This window comes from Sardina pilchardus, chromosome 12 (genome assembly GCF_963854185.1).
Source record: "Sardina pilchardus chromosome 12, fSarPil1.1, whole genome shotgun sequence".
NCBI lineage: Eukaryota > Metazoa > Chordata > Actinopteri > Clupeiformes > Clupeidae > Sardina > Sardina pilchardus.
The window spans coordinates 13896648-13913727 of NC_085005.1; the positions used below are offsets into that span (position 1 = coordinate 13896648).

Sequence of the window (17080 nt, forward strand, 5' to 3'; positions counted from 1 at the left end):
CATGCGTCCAGAGGTCGTCTTAGTGATCCTACAAGACAAGTCTTGTACCGCTCGGAATATCTCATCACAGTAAAATGTGATAAACTTAAATTTTGCATTTAAGTTTTTCACTGGGTAGCTCTATACCAAAAATACCTGGTTATGGGTTGGATAGATGAGGCACCATGAGACCAGCAACATCACAAAAAAGTGTGTCATCTTGGACGTCACCCTAGGATTACCCAGCTTTCACAGGGGACCAAAAAGAATTTCCCTCTTGGGGATTAGTGAAGTGCAGTCTATCTGCAATATATCTATCTAAAGCTTATATTAATTAGTGGGGCTGCATGCTCTGTTCAGGTGCCCCGTAAACTTGTCTTACAGTTTTTTCCAACTGTTTACACACTAAAATAAAAAAAAATTCAGACAGTTAACAAAACGTAACACTCAAGAAGCAAAACACCTGTGTACAAATTCAGCTTAACACTTTTTGCAAAACATTAGCAACAGTGCAACAGTGAATGTCAAAACGTAAAACACATTTTCACACCTTAGACACAGACAAAGATTGTAAGGTTACTTCCTTCTCATTACAAAGCCATGGCTTGCCAATGACCACACTAATGAACAAATCAGCAAAATTGAAAATGCAGCACTCAGGTGTGTTATACAGTCTTGCCTTGCCAACGAAGACATAAGGTGCTTCTCAACATGCCTCCTAGATCCTCGATGCTCGATTCTCGAGGGGCGTTCCCAATGATCTATAACTAACACTGGATAGACTATCCCATTGTTTTCGCCCCATCATTCTTTATGTCGATCAGTGAGGATCGAGGAGCGAGGGAGGACGTATAAAAGCCCAAATGAGAAGCACCCATAGCCTGTGATGTGGATGAACTCTTATGGCCTGATACAGCTAGACGGAGAGATGATTAGAGTATGTATTGTTGTTACTTGTTTGTATTGTTGCTTTAGTTTTTCTTCAGCATGACTGTAAGTGTACAGTACTTTTTATTTGTTTACAGATTTTTATTTTTCTACACTTTACAGTAGTAAGAACTATAATTTTGCCATTTTCTATTGATTGACTTGTCACTGCAACTGAAGATATGGTACAGTGAAAAAAAGAAATATTCTCTGCAGCATCAGTTTTGTGCATTGCTTGATGAGTTTATTTAATATTTTCTCTATATCTCAAAAGTAATCATGAAGAAAGTCTTGGGTTCATCAAAATATTTTTGTCATCTAAATGATCCTAATGCTCTCTAACAATATGTCTGAATAAGATCCATATATTGGAAGAGGGTTTTTACAGATGTGTTTTGAATTTATTGCGTTGGTGTGTATAAGATGGAGACAGTGTAGAATCATTTAAATAATGTGTAGTGATATGAGAACAGTATAAGGTTTTTTTTATCAATTTGTTTATTGTTTTGACTGAAATATTCCATTTTGCTAACAACCTGTTGTGTTCTGCTAATTTGGTGTGATGTTTGGTTAATTGTGTGAGGTGTTTAGAAAAAAAGAGCCCTGTTTTCAAAATTGTGTGTAAACGATTGAAAAAAACTGTAAAATTGTAAAAACTGTAAAAAGTAAAGTGTTCACTTGCATCAACACACAGCACAATAACAGCATGCTCTGAGAAAAGCAGCTATTTTCATTTAGGTTATATGTGAAGGTTTTTTTTTTACATTTAAAACATTCAAAAATGACTAAGAAATAGCAACAGAATGCAAAGAAACAACCGTCTTGATGTGAAGTCTAAAACACTATGCTTTTTCATGTCTAGATGTCCCTTATGTTAGCATGCAAACCAGCTAGGGCCCGCAATACCACATTGTACCACGTGAAGCTGCTGTATTGCATACAAAGCAAGCCAATGGAGAAGTTGTGTGTGGCTGTGTTTGACTCAAAGCCTACAGAAGTCCACAATGCTTCTTTAATCTTTAACATAACAAATACATTTCCAGAGACTTCTGTGTGGCTCACTGCTACAATGACAAAGTAAAGTACATTTACACACACATACAGTATGTCATGACATTTCATTTTCTTTTTTTCTTTTTTTAAAAAAAGCTTTATTTAATCCAACATAGTGACGGCATACAAACCAGTATAAAATCACCTTGGAACAGCAAGTGGTGCCACTTATATAACGCATTACAGTACTCTTGATTGATTAATTGTGATCTAACCTTTTGGCCCCTGAGTGTCTCTTTGGTTAGTGAAATGAGCTATTAATGTTCATGTTTCTTTACAGATCATTAGACTGGAAATAACACTGAAAAAACAAAAATGGCCCGTCCTCATTTCTCATGTTTCGCTACCTAATCATTGCACTGTTTCCCCTCAACCATTCTAAATTTAGCAAACAGGAAATACATCTGTGGGTAACTGAAACCAAGCATTCAAGGTACTCAATCATTCATCCATTCCCATCAATTCATCCTCAACCAGGGCCTTCATTTATCAATATCACTGAACCATAGAACCATGGTTAGATTACGTACAGTTTCAGAGTGCAAAAGTTATACTTAATTAACATGATTCAGAATGATACTCCATGTATCATTTAATGACAATCATAGTATATTTTGACAAAGTAGGTCTCTGGTCCTCTCAACAGTGAGCACCTGAGCATTATAACAGATTAGAGGTTAGAGGTTATAGCCAACCAATGGTTGTAGGCCCCTAGGGCTTCTTCCTGGGTCTGTCTTTGGGTCGAAGTTCAAAGGAAACAAAGACGCGTGAGGAGACAGTGAGAGCAATAAGCCCCGCCCTCTGTTGTAATGTGAGGGGCGTGTCTCCGCAGCTCCACTCTCGTGACTCCTCCTCCCGGACCAGCAAGGGCCGCCCGAGACCCTGTCCCAAGGTGCAACACACCTCGCTCGCCTTCAGACGAGCGTTTTCCACCGCTGCCACACACACGCGTCGTCTGGGAGCGCAAAGCAGAAGTAGGACATAGGAGGTGTTATTACAATATTGAGCAAAAGTGTTTTGGCGTCTTAAACATTCGATAAGCAATCACAAAACTGTTCCAGCCAATCAGTGGATGGGGTTGGGGGGGTTGGGAGAATGCAAGGGGAGTTTGGGGAGGGATGAGTTCACTCTCTGGTGTTTTGCTTGGTGTTTGTTTCAATATATCAACCAGAATCGAATATCCTTCCTTTATCTATCTATTCGTATTTTAGTGTGTATACTGTACCCTCCACTTATTGCCATTCCTGTGAAAGTTGAGTCAAAAGAGGTATAAAATATCATCTTTTGGCAATGTATCTTAATCTCACAATGAAAACTGTGAACCTCAATGGGGTACTTATGGAATTTTTTGCCATTCTCATTGTGCATTTTGGCAAGATAAACATGTGTCCTTATCCAGGCAAGTAGACACAGTTTTTCATTATTGTTTTAACTGTAGGACATTTTCAAATGAGTACCTATTCTTTTGAGTGAGAACTCGAGTGAAATGCTCTTGATGCCTATTCTGTTGGTGGTGTTTTGTTCGTGAGTTGTGATTAGGTTCAAGTAACATGAAGACATACAGTAACATCTTGTGAAATATGATGTGGAAACATTAGATATTGTTGTAACAAGCCATGTAGTAAGCCTGGTTTGTTTGCAAATGCAAGTGGAAAACTAGGAGTGAGGTTGGCAGTGGGGAAGGTTATCATCAATGAGTAATTTTAAAGAATTCTCCATCTAAAGCTTGGTGAAACAAAAGCAGTGTGTGTGTGTGTGTGTGTGTGTGCGTGTGCGTGTGTGTGTGTGTGTGTGTGTGTGTGTGTGTGTGTGTATGCCTGTGCGTTTAGCCTAGGCTTACCTTAGTGCACTGAGACACTCCGGGCTGTGTGTAAAGTGTGGAACTCCAACACACACACTCTTGTCCAACTTCTCCAAGAGTACGGATCGCACTTTCTGCATCTTGTCGAAATCTAAGAACACCACTAGGACCTGAATCCCACATGACATTAAGAATGACATGGTGTGCAATACAGCAACATTTAAAACAATCCAGCTGACTCACTAAAACAACAATAGACTGAAGTCCTTAACTTACCTCGACCTCCATAATGTAAAGGTCATCCACTTTTTGGATGTATTTCGTGACAGCTGTGTCTGCCTCCTTTAAATCACAAACTCGGGGTAAGCAACAGTACATAACAGCATCTGTGTCTACATTGATTAGCTTAACATTAGAATAACTTATAAAAGCTGCTATCAACTTTACCTTCACGTAGTGCTGCCGGACAGTCTGAATTATATATTCCACGCGTCGCGAGACACTGTTCTGCACATCATTGACCGACTCTTTGCTGCTGCTAACACTGATGGAAACAGTAGCCCGGTCGGGAGGGCAGGACATCTCGGCGTTTCCCGTTACCTGAACTTCTCTCGGCGGTATTTGTGGCACTGCTGTAGTCTCTTTAGCAACTCTAACGAAGCCAGTCAAGTTTTCATCGCCGTAGAATTCCGATGCAGCTGGAAGAAGCGCTGCAAACACGCGAGAAGGACTGCTAGGTTCTAGCCATTGCTGCGTGGAACAGAAAGCCGCAGAGTGCTACTATGGTAACATGGCAGCATTGCATGGTGGGACATGTAGTCATGTCTTTCCTTGCGGACTACAAGAAGATCATTAAACTGGGAGTTGTGAAGCAGATGTGTTCGACATAGTCAACAAATCGCTTTTTGTTCGTTTGTAGTTCATGTAATTCATGGCTGTCTTATGTCATTCGCAATAGTCAAGTCAGTAGGCTAAACCTCAACTTTAGACCGAGAAGGCCTATTCAACGTCTACCACAGGGTGGCACTACAGGGCAAATAATCAAACGTTTCGCCACTAGAAACTAGATACGTCAGTAAGGTCATTCAGCACAATTTTTTTGCTACGGCTGACAGTAAAAGGTTGTAGCAGCCTAGTTCAAAACAGCCTAGCTAACCTGCCAATGGGCACTCCTTCCGGGGACATAATTTCCCTCTTAGTTGATAGTTTGTGGACTGTTTGGCTACACTGGCAGACTAGGCCAGAAGTCGTCTTTTTTTTTTTTTTTTTTTACAATTGCTTTGACTCATGTCAGTGAGTTTCCTTTTTCAGAAAAATCAGCCTTAAAATAGCCTATTCGTCAGTAGGCTAGACTGCACTAACTGAACCGGATAGCCCAGCTACTTTTACATTGCTTCGATACAAAATGCATTTAATCACCACTTCTGTAATTCATAGGCTAGATCATTTTCTCAATTGATGCTCAACAGTCACAACAGACTCTGTTTTTAAAAGTTTCAGGCCTAGCCTGACAAAATGTAGGCATAGTCCACTGTAAATTAAAATATTATGAAATTTCAGCAGACAAATCAATCTTTGCTTGAAATTACCTATAGCTGAGCAGAAAATGCATGGAGTCTTTGGAGAAGAGGTAGGCTAGGTGCCTCAAAAGTGTGATTATCCATACAGTACTACTCATCAGTGGAATCTACAGTACAATAGATCTACAACCTGTAACAGATTTTTAAAAAAGTTTGATCACAACACCTGCTTGGCTTGAAATTTGGATCACACAGACAGACGCACACACACACACACACACACACACACACACACAGAGAGAGAGAGAGAGAGAGACCCTTCAGAACTAAAGAAAATGTTGCAATAAATGTTCATCAAAAACATTTACACAAAATGCAACAAGGTTACTTTGACTTGGATTATGTCTGTGAACTGTTTTCTAGAAATTACAAGTATTCATGCATTTTGTTGTACAATGTAGGCCTAAAACATTTTAACAAAGCATGAAGCATACTACAAAACATCAGATTTATTTGTTTGTAATTACTATCTTAGGTTTGTTCTTTACTCAGATGCAACACAAATCTGCACAATACCAAATAATGTATAGTGCTTCAAGTTATGTGTGCTTTTCCCTTGTATTTTGAGGGAAACAGTATAGTCTTGTGTGGAATTTATTGTTATGTTGGAATCACTTTTGGGTAAGGTATGACGATGGTTTTGCATTTTGTACAAATGTTAAACTGATATGAATGTAGCCTAAAGCATTGTTTGAAAAGTGGACATAGCCTCCTATTGACACATGAAAATGAGAAAAAGATAATGATATAATAAAAGGGTTTATAACAATATTATTATCATTATTATTAATAATAATATAAATAATAATAATAATGATGATAACAATAATAATAATAATAATAATAATAATAACAATAATGATAATAATAATGTTACAAATAAAAGTGCATTCAGACTTAATTCTTTATGTAGGCTACACAATCTGTGTCTGTAATAATGTCTCTAGATATAATTTATTAAATAGATAGGCCTACATTTAATTAGAATAATCACAATAGGTTGCATCATTTGCATCATGGATTTTTTTTATGATAAGTGACCTGTTGCAACATAAAAAAAAAAAGATAATCATGTAAAAAAAAAACAGCAGAACATCGTAGCCTATGTCTATACTGGTTATGATTCCACAGACACAATTTTAAACATCAGGTGTTGGACACTCCATCCAAACTGATTCAGCTAACTGTTTGGTGGCTTAGGCCTACTATTCACGGAGTCCAGTTCTGTGATCAGCTGACGTTTTTGTTCGGGATTTTTGTTTAGAACTGTGTTTACAAAGAAGAACTCGATCTACGTTGTTGTTGTTGTTGTTCAGCTAAAACTGTTCGTAGCAAGCATTGGCTAAATGAATTTGAAGATTATTATGAACTTAAACATGAACAAATTAAAATAGCCAACCCATTGAAGTTGTTGGACTTGGAGTTGACGATCATTTGATTGGCAAAGTGTTGACTAAAGTCCCGCTGGTTTGAGTTTTAATGGTTTTCATTTCTAATGCAGCGTGGTTGTGGACAGGCCATAGATTTGAAAGCCACTCATTTTGTTAAACAATACTGTTTGTTTTGTTTCCTTCCAATATTAAACTGTGAACCGTTCTTTTTAATCTCGGTCTGAAAATGCAGAGCTCGTATTTGTTGATATTGTCTCGAGTTTCGCATATCTTCCTCTCTTCGCTTTTTGAAAGTGTATATCTGATGCAATGACTTTGCCAAAATATATGCGGTGGGCTATTTTATTTGCTTTGCAGTGTGGGCTTTGAGTTTGGCTCCTTGCCGGTCTATTGAAGGAGCGGATCTTGTAATTTTTCCTACTGCGACTGGGGACAGAAAGTTGGACACATAGCTTTTCTGGGCCGCTTCAAAAGAGCGTCGATAGCGCTCGAGATAACGGGGGCGCACAGGGGAAAGGCGAGGCGAGGTCCCGCGACGTGAGTAAACGGGGCGCGCGGCCCACTCAGGGAAAGGTCCTGGACGACCTATATCTTCTCTCTCTCTCTCTCTCTCTCTCTCTCTCTCTCCTTCTCTCTCTCTATGTCATTCTTCATCTCTCAGTATTCTCTCCATGTGTCATTCTCTCTCTCTCTCTGGAAAGACACTGGTGCACTCACCTTTGGCGCGCGCGCACACCATCACTCCCAGCAGGTAGCCTAATAAAATATCTGTCTCTCTTCACTTTCCCTGACATAAACTGTGTGGCTATATTTTTTTTCTATCCTGTCAGTTTCCAACAAATCACCCATCATGTTGCAAGCGGCGATAAATCATGTATGTTTTAAAAACTGGTGTTTCAAACGAATGGTTTCGCGTGCTATTTACGGGCCTTCGTAGCACAAGCAGAGCGTGAGTGGAAGGGAGAGTGAGACGTGCTGTCATTTAACCACTAGACCAGAAGGCTCGAGAGCGCGAATCCTGACTAAAGCCCGCCGGCTGTCGAGTTTATTTTTCACCCATTGCACATAGAGAAGGGGAACTTTGGAAAGTAGCCTACCATAAATTCACAGGGCCATTCTTTGTTGTTTTCTATGAACGTTCTTCAAACATATTCCCCCTGCTCCATCTATGCTCTTGTATGGAAACAGATCAGGAGAGTAATGTTTGAGAATAATGATATTCCAAGGTGGTTATTAGTGTCCATAGGCCATTGACTGTGTTGGATGAGAATGCTTCTCAGTGTGGTCAGTATTAGTAATGCAATTTGTCCCATGGATGAGAAAGTGTGTGTGTGTGTGTGTGTGTGTGTGTGTGTGTGTGTGTGTCTGTGTGTGAAGGAGCATGAATCAGCAAGTTGTTGTCAGCAAGCTGTCAGTCACTGACCTTTAAGTATATTTCATCCACTTTTCAATAAGCCTCCAAGTGGACTTCAGACATGGAAAGAGAACCCTAAACACATATGTCCATTGCCATGAGGCTATTTCCCCTAATTTATGTATAATATATTGTAGTAGAATGTTATGCCATGTGTCTAACAATACTGTATGTGGTAAGCTGCAGTGGTGTAGTCTCGTGATACGCAGACTACACAGTATACCCACTGAAAAAGCATCACCATCTCAGTATACTCACTTAAAATAGGCATGGATATGTATTACCATTTGAGGTTGATCACAGTATACCCAGTAGTTAACTGACAGTGTACTACTGTACATCACAGTGTACACTACTGCTAATGCTAACTAGACACCTTTGGTAAACTGTCTTCAATGATCAGTTAAAATAGTAAAATATGATTTTCAAAACACTGAGTGGCTTTCACAGCGCATTGTTTTCAGTGATTTCCCCCTTGATCAGCTTAGCCTAGCTTAGCTTACTGTGCACCTCACTAGTTGGTCACCTTCAATAAAAAAAACATAATAAAAGAAAGTGTCTGCCAAATGAATTCATACTAAAGTCCACGCCTCTCTCGGCTGTTTCCGCGGTGTGCGGTAGCGGTTTTCGAAGCCCTCGTGTTCTCAGTCGGTGACTGACAGGAAGGAGCAGGAAGGGGGAAGCCGGACAGCAGGGGTCTGAAGATCCTCTTCACCACAAATGGGAATTTTAACATCCCAGGGTTTACATCCCATTTAGATTTGCAGACGCTCGGATGGATGAGCACGAATTCCACACTGAATATTGTGTGTGTGCGTGCGTGTGTGTGTGTGTGTGTGTGTGAAAGAGAGAGAGAGAGAGAGAGAGAGAGAGAGAGAGAGTATGGGTGTATCTGTTTGTGCACATGGGTTAGCCATATGCGTATGTGTAATAGAACGCAATGGTGAGAGTTTGTGTGTGTAGGGTTGGGTGGGGTGTGGGGGCTGTGTGCTTGTGGGTTTGTGTGTGTATGTGTGTGTGTATGTGTGTGTGTGTGTGTGTGTGTGTGTATGTGTGTGTGTGGGCTGCTGCCCTAGACCCTTGAAGATTCCCCTGTGCCCCCTCTTGGAGGAAGTGATGGAGCAGATTACACACGTGCACACATGCACACACACACACACACACACACACACACACACACACACACACACACACACTGTATTTACCACACATTTGGTCCTGAGCCACTTATACTGAGCCTCATCTCAAGCCCGACACTGCTTTCTCTACCCACTTCATCACAGCACGCTCCTAAAACACACACACACACACACACACACACACACACACACACACACACACAGTCTGTTTGGAGTCATGGGTGATAATTATTATTAGGGCTCTGATGTGTGTGTATGATGGTCTCAGAGTTAACGGGGCGATGGGGGAATTGCAAAGCTAAGACTCTTGTGGTGTTTGTACTTGTCTGCAATAATAAGGAACATGATCGGCTGATAAGGATGTGTCTCTCTGTGTGTGTGTGTGTGTGTGTGTGTGTGTATGTGTGTGTTTCAAGGGAACTGTACATTGAAGTGTGTGTGTGTGTGTGTGTGTGTGTGTGGTGAGGAGTGAGGATAGTGGGGATGCACGCGGAGTCCTGGGAAAGCAGAGATTTGACCTTTGACCCTGTGAGATGGAACTCTGGACATGATTAGAAATGTCAACAGGCAAGGGGCGGAGCTTGCCTCAGGCAGGACAAATCTGGGTGGGAGCCACAGGCTGTCCATCAGAAGCATCTGTGTGTGTGTGTGTGTGTATGTGTGTGTGTCTGTGTCTGTGTCTGTCTGTGTCTGTGTGTGTGTGTGTGTGTGTGTGTGTGTGTGTGTCTGTGTGTCTGTGTATCTGTCTATCTGTGTCTGGGGGAATGTGCATGTCCATTAGAAGCATGTGTATTTCTCTCTTTATCTATTCTTTTGTGCATGTGTGTGTGCGTGTGTGTGTGCGTGCATGCGTGCGTGTGTGTAATTGTGCATGTGCATGAGTGTGTCCATACTGTATATGAGCATCTGTCTATATATGTGAGTGTGTGTATGCATATCTGTTTCAATGTGTGTGTATGTGTTTGTGTATGTTGCGGGCATGGCAAAATGTCTTCAGGATTTCCAGAACTTATGAAACATGCACTTTATCTGTGTGAGTGTGTGCTCATGAATGAAGCCTTTCCTGCTGGTGGGCACACACACAGTCTCTCCCTTGCCCCCCCCCCTCTCCCCATATTGAGTACCGTTGTTATTGCACATAGTTACAAAGAAGTCCATCTGCCATGATGATGTGCACTGAGTGTGTGTATGAGTGTGTGTTATTATGCATGTAATGGAAAGAACAGGCCCCCTTTTCTTGCCTCTGAGATGAGTGTGTTGTTGTGAGAATGAAATGGCCCCTGCAAAGGATTCCTCCCAAGACTCCTTCATTAAGACCCCGTGTGAGGGCTCAACCTCAACCGAAGCTTGGCCTCGCAGCGGAAAAAGTGAATACCTGACACGAACGTGAAGCATACAGAGCGTTACGAAAATTCACTTTTGGCAGGAATTAGTCTCAGGGACGGGAAACAGTGTTCAGAATCAGGCGACACAACCACCACAATTACTACAGCACTATGGTTTAGAAAAAATGGCTCTTTCTTCTGTTACATGAACGCTACTTCTAAAAATGATAATTAACATGATTATGAATTAGTTATCTTGAAAGTATTACCTGATCTTCACGGGTATACTGTACACAGCATTTAGGAGCAGCATACTGTATGTTCGCTCTCTCTCTCTCTCTCTCTTGCACCGTCTCTCTCTCTGTTTCTCTTCCTCTCCCTCTCTCTTTCCCTCTGTCTCTCCCTTGCGCAGAAAAAGGTGTGTTTTACGACAAGGATGTGGGTGCACAGTGGCAGCGGCAGAAACATCCTCCATCCTCCATGTTATCAGCGTAGCTGTACAAGTAGTGAATGCAGCAACAGTAGTGAATACATCCTTGAATGCATTACTAAAGAGTGACCAGATGTCCGAGACCAAAGCCGGAGACATTATTCCAAAAAATGTGATAAAAAACGGGGACATTTTCAGTTTGACTATCAATCTTGATTGAAAGACATACAAGTTTTATCTTCAAAAAATAGGGACATACAGTAGGTAGTTTTTCTGTATTTTCCCGGGGACAGGCAACCAAAAACGGGGACTGTCCCCTGAAACCAGGGACATCTGATCACCCTACGTTACTAGGGTGAGTATAGCATGGAGGGACCTAGAGGGAGAGGACAGCCGTCTCCGAGCCGAGGAGCCTGAGCTCGAAGCGGCCCTTTTCTCCAGCAACTCTGCCCCGGCACCGTAAACATTGAAAGTCAAATAAACACACAGCTTTCCTCGGAAAAGGCTCAGGGTCTCGTCGGAGCGCGACACGTCACTTCTCACGTTACACGCGCGCCCTGATTCATATAATGATAACGAGATTTTTGTTTGGGTTTCGGGGAGATGTTACAGGCAGAGGATAATCACACAGTCACTTTGCATGTCGACAGATAACGTGTGAATATGCACAAACTTCACGCTCCATTGGAGCTATTCTCGAAAGTTGACTTGTACATGACTTCTTTTTTTCCCCCCTAAGCGTTTGGCCCCGTTTGATAATTACACACATTATTCTACTGCTGGCCAGTCATAATACATACAATCATACCATTTTAATAACAAGGAAAAATGTCAAAACATTGTGAACCAGAGGCAATTTCCATTGATGTTGTCGTAAAAAAAAGTGGTGAAAAATAATTAAATGCTTTCCTCATCCTCAGTGTGGACGTTTTAAAGCATTTTTAAAACCATTACTCATTCTGCTAGCTGAGTTTCATTGTGCCTGCTAGGGACCTCTTAATGTTCTTTAAAAGCATGACCCGTAAAGGCACTGGGTTTCATTTGGATGCATGTCCGGCTGTTGGGTTCAGCGGAAGAAAGAAAAAAAAAGTGAAATTACACAAAACACAAAAGGCAATTGCAGTGGTGGATGCAATTGGTCAGCAGAAGTGTCTGTCAAACCGCTGTGAGTGGATGAAGAGGGAGGTGTGACACTCGATTGGTCAGGAGAGGTGTCCGTCAAACACCAGTGGTGAGGGGTTGAAGGGGGAGGCAAGGAGGGGCTGTTTATTTGTTCTGCCTCATTTGCTGTGGCACGTGGCACATTGGTGAGACTGCTGGCTGCACCATTCCTGTGTGTGTGTGTGTGTGTGTGTGTGTGTGTGTGTGTGTGTGTGTGTGTGCGTTTGCATGTGCGTGTGCGTGTGCGTGTGAGTGTGTGTGTGTGCATGTTTGCGAGCACCTGTGCTGAGCTGGGAACAGGAGCACTGACATGTCAGTGTACAGGTGTGAAAGTTGAAAATGCAAAACTGATGTGAGACTCATGATGGGCAAATACATGTGTGTGGCACTGGCATGTCAGAATGCATACTCGTGACAGTAACGTTACATGACAGAGATAATATGAAAAAGAAAACATCATTGTGACTGAAATACAGTACCTCAGATACAATCTTTAGTTACTGTACATAGCATTTAGGTACAGGAATCTAACACAATACGTTATTCTCTCTCTCTCTCTCTCTCTCTCTCTCTTTCTCCCTCTCTCTCGTTTCTCTTTTGAGCAGAAAATGTGTGTTTTAAGGCCTGGTAGAGTTTCAGTGCTCCAGTAAAACTTCAAAGCTGGAGTTTATTGCTGTAACCAGAGCTACTCATGGGCCAAACACACACTCCTAATGAGACTGGACCAGCTGCACCCCTTATGCTCTCTCTCTCTCTCTCTTCATCCCTTTCTCTCTCTGTCCATCATTCATTTTCATATTTAGTTGTTTACTCCCTCTGTACCTAGCTCTGCTACCTGTAGCTCTCCCATACTGTATCTCTACCCCTCTGTTATGTTCCTCCCCTTGTCTCTCTGAACTCTTGACTCTCCTCTCATCGTTCCATCTTCATCTTTTCTTTCTCCCTGCTTCTATCTGTCATAGCTCCATCACTACACACTCCATCTCTGCCTCTCTCTCTATCTCTCTCCCTCCTTCCTTCTCTCTCCCTCTCTCTCTCTCTCTCTCCCTCTCTCTGTGTGTGAGTGGGTGCAGGAGTGACTTTATGGCCAATAACTGCTCCTCTCTCTCTCCCCGCTGCTCCTTCAAGCGTTTAACGGCTCTTTCAGCACTTCCTGCTTTGCCCCGGGTCTCCTCTCCTCTTTTCTCCTCTCATCTCCTCGTTTCTCCTCTCTTCTCCTCTCCTCTTCTCTCTACTCCTCTCTCCTCTTCTCTCTACTCCTCCTCTCTCCTCTGCTCCCCCCGCTATTCTCTTTTTCCTCTCCACTCTTGTTTTCTTCTCTCCTCTGCTCTTTTCTCCTCTTTTCTCCTCTCATCTCCTCGTTTCTCCTCTCTTCTCTACTCCTCTTCTCTCTCCTCTGCTCCCCCCTCTATCCTCTTTTTTCCTCTCCACTCTTGTTTTCTTCTCTCCTCTGCTCTTTTCTCCTCTTTTCACCTCTCCTCTCCTGTTTTTCCCACTTCTCTTATTTCTTCTCTACTCATCCTCAATCCTCTCCTCTCTCATCTGTTCTCTCCCTCTCTCCTCCTCTCCTCTCTCATCTGCTCTCTCTCTCCGTTCCTCTCTTCTTTTCTCCTCTCCTCTCTCATCTGCTCTCCCCTCTCTCCTCTCCTTTCACATCCCCTTCTGTGATCACATCGCCCTCTTCTTTTTTCATCTTACCTCTTCTCTTCTTCTCCACCTCCTTTTTTCTTCTTTCTTTCTCCCGTGCAAATAGCCCTATTCTTAGCCCTTATTCCCCTTCTCCTCTCCTTTTTCCTCTCTTTGCCTCTTTTTCTCTCTTGTCTTCCTTCTCTTTCTCCTCCTCACATTCCCACTCATCTCATTCCAAGCAGTCCTCCTGTGCCCAGCTGACCTTGTGCGTGCGTGTGTGTGTGTGTGTGTGTGTGTGTGTGTGTGTGTGTGTGTGTGTGTGTGTGTGTGCATAGTTGTATGCTAGAGAGAGTGAAAGACAGAGAACACAGTTGGAATGCGTCGCAGCGGCCATCGTTGTCTTGCGAAAGCAGAAATATTAATTCCATCTTCGGCTTGAGTGATGGCTACTGTAAGCAGGAAAGACCAAAGACAACGTCAAGGGCAGCGCAAACCTCTCTAGCAAAACAAGCGCAGAAATTGCTAATAGCCGGAGCGTATATTATTTTAATACTCATATAAAACACATTAGAGCTCTAATTGTGTTTGTTGAGTCTTGAAGGAGTCGAAGATGTGGAGATCTCTGGCTCCTCATATAGGGGAATTCTGACGCAAAACAAACAAACAAACAAACGATCGTCCAGCAAAATAAACACCTCACCTCCCGAGTAGTTTGACATTCCAGCTTTTTTTTTTTTTTTGCCCCTTCCCTCTGTCCAGATTCTCCGGGTTCCGTCAGGGTGTTCCGGGCAGAGCCGACAGGGACTCTGGGTGGTCCGTGTTCTCTCAGGAGGGTTCCCACGTCGGGCCTTGAGACAGAGCTGCGGGGAATCGGAACGCGCAAATACTCTCTGTCTAGACCAACTGCCTCTCTCTTGCTCTCTCTCTCTCACTCTTTCTCTCCCTCTCTCTCGCTCTTTCTCTCTCTCTCTCTCTCTCTCTCACACACACACACATACACACACACACACACACAAACACACACACACACACACACACACACAACCTGTCCATGTCAAGAGCAAAGTATTGCTCAGATTGTAGCTGAGTTTGATCCGAGTCCACTGCAACTCCAGTAAACACACACACACACCCACACCCACACACACACACACATACACCAGCACACACACACACACACACACACACACACACACACACACACACACGCACAGACAGTCTCAGGCTGTCACTTCTACTAGTCTTCCTATAGAGATACACCACCCTATCCCTTAGGATAGTGTTAGTGTTACTGTTCTATAGATACACATTTTATGACATGCAAGATAGATAGACAGATAGACAGATTGATAGATAGATAGATAGATAGACAGACAGATTTACATTATTAATTCCGTAGGAAATGTTTGCCATGCAAGACAGACAGACACAGAGACGATGTCTATATTTCCTTTCTGTTCTGCGACTAGTTGAGTAGTCAGTTGGCAAAAGCAAAACCACGCTGCAGTGTTGACTGCCAGATGATGCGCATTCGTATTTAGATGATGTTGCTAATACCGACTTGATCAAAGGGATGTCTATATTTCTGCATACATCCATCACAACCATAACAAAACCAAGATGTGGTGTAACTTGACGAACTTTGGTATTATATGATGCCATCCGCTGTTTAATACGGTCTTGTATTGCACTGACTTGTGCAATGGAGTCTACGTCTAGTGACGATAGCATGCAGTTAATTCTGTTGTCTGTGTCTGACTCTGTGATCCTATCAGTCAAGCTGGCCAATCACGGCACACAAAAATCAGACAACATGCCAATAAAAAGCATAATCATTGGATGCCCCTATATCAAGACCTGGGCCACACTGGCGTGAACAAACAACAACAAATGATGGAAAAAGCTAGCCATAGGAAAGTGGAGGCTGGTGAGTTCACCTCTAGTCACGGGTCGCCGTGCCAACCGGCAGGACCGCTATCAAAGGGGGAAAACGTAATAACATTTTTCAACGACATTTCATTTTGTTTTATTATGATTTTTTACGACGGCCAATAGGGTCCACGCTCAACTTTCCAGGATGACGTCCAGACGCATAAAACAATTACCGAAAAAGATGTGTGTAAAGCCTGTCTTATTCAACTCCCTGTGCCACAGTATCTCTCTCTCTCTCACACTCTTTCTTTCTCTCTCTCTTTCTTTCTGCCAGAAAACAGACAGTATACTTGGTCTGGGGAGACATGGTGTTTTAGACTGGCATTTTGGACCGTCAACAACTTTTGAAGACTGTCTGGATTGGTTTTTGATTTTTAAATAGTCTCTGAATAAAGGTCCTCCTGTTCTCGCTCTCCATCACTGACTTTCCATCTCCTTTGCCTGTTTGTCATTCACTCTTTCTCGCTCTCCTTCTCTTTCTCTCTTTCACTCTCGCCCTCATGCCATCTCTCTTTCTTCGCACACCTGAGGCCAGTCACATACACTACCGTGGCATTCCATTAAGAGACCTTAAGAAAATAACAGGATACGTGAATGGGTTGGGGAGGGGGGGGGGTGAAGTGGGGTGGAGACGGGTGGGGTTGGGGGAGGTCACCTACCCAGGAGAATGCACCTGCCTTTGCCAGGGGGTGCAAGTGTGGGTGGGTGTGTATATGTGTGTGTGTGTGTGTGTGTGTGTGTGTGCACAGGTCAGAGGGCGAAGGTCACTGCCCCAGACTTCCTGGGCAGACAGATGAAGGGATGAAGGGACTGGTTCTCTCAGGGTGGCGGATGGAGAGAAAATGGAGGAATGCACAGATGGCAGGATGGAATGGAACTATAGATGGATGGATGGATGGATGGATGGATGGACAGACAGATGGATGAGTGTGCATATAGGGATTGCTGTACCATAATAACCATAACCAACCCCTTTCGCTCTTGCTTTTAGTATATATTTGGCTATGGCAATTTTACAAATGTATCTTTTTGCTGTATCTGCTGTATCTTTTTCTCTTGGAATGCAGAGATGAATTGTTGAACTGCTTGTAATTGTAATATGCACATACCGACACACACATACAGTACACACACAGTTATATATAGACAAAAAAGCGCAAAAAAGAAAAAACTTTTTTTTTCTTCCCAGAAAGCCGAGAGTCTCCTGGCTGAGAGGAGAGTGTGGGCTGAGGGAGGGCAAAACAGTAAACAATCATCCTCCAAACAATAAACATGTAAACATCTCTCGTAAAATCATTTCATTTCCATGCCCATTCTTC

At 42.6% G+C, this 17080-nt stretch overlaps 1 protein-coding gene across 1 annotated transcript in view; it reads right to left on the reverse strand.

Moving 5' to 3' along the window:
- Positions 1 to 2060: 2060 nt before the first annotated feature.
- Positions 2061 to 17080, reverse strand: part of irak1bp1 (interleukin-1 receptor-associated kinase 1 binding protein 1) — a 73639-nt gene continuing 58619 nt past the window's right edge. The window contains exons 3-6 of the mRNA XM_062551402.1: positions 4208 to 4510; positions 4037 to 4102; positions 3800 to 3930; positions 2061 to 2914 (exon numbers count right to left, since the gene is read on the reverse strand). Of these exons, the coding sequence (XP_062407386.1) occupies positions 2671 to 2914; positions 3800 to 3930; positions 4037 to 4102; positions 4208 to 4510 (744 nt within the window). The 3' untranslated portion in view covers positions 2061 to 2670. The remainder of the gene's footprint in view (positions 2915 to 3799; positions 3931 to 4036; positions 4103 to 4207; positions 4511 to 17080) is intronic.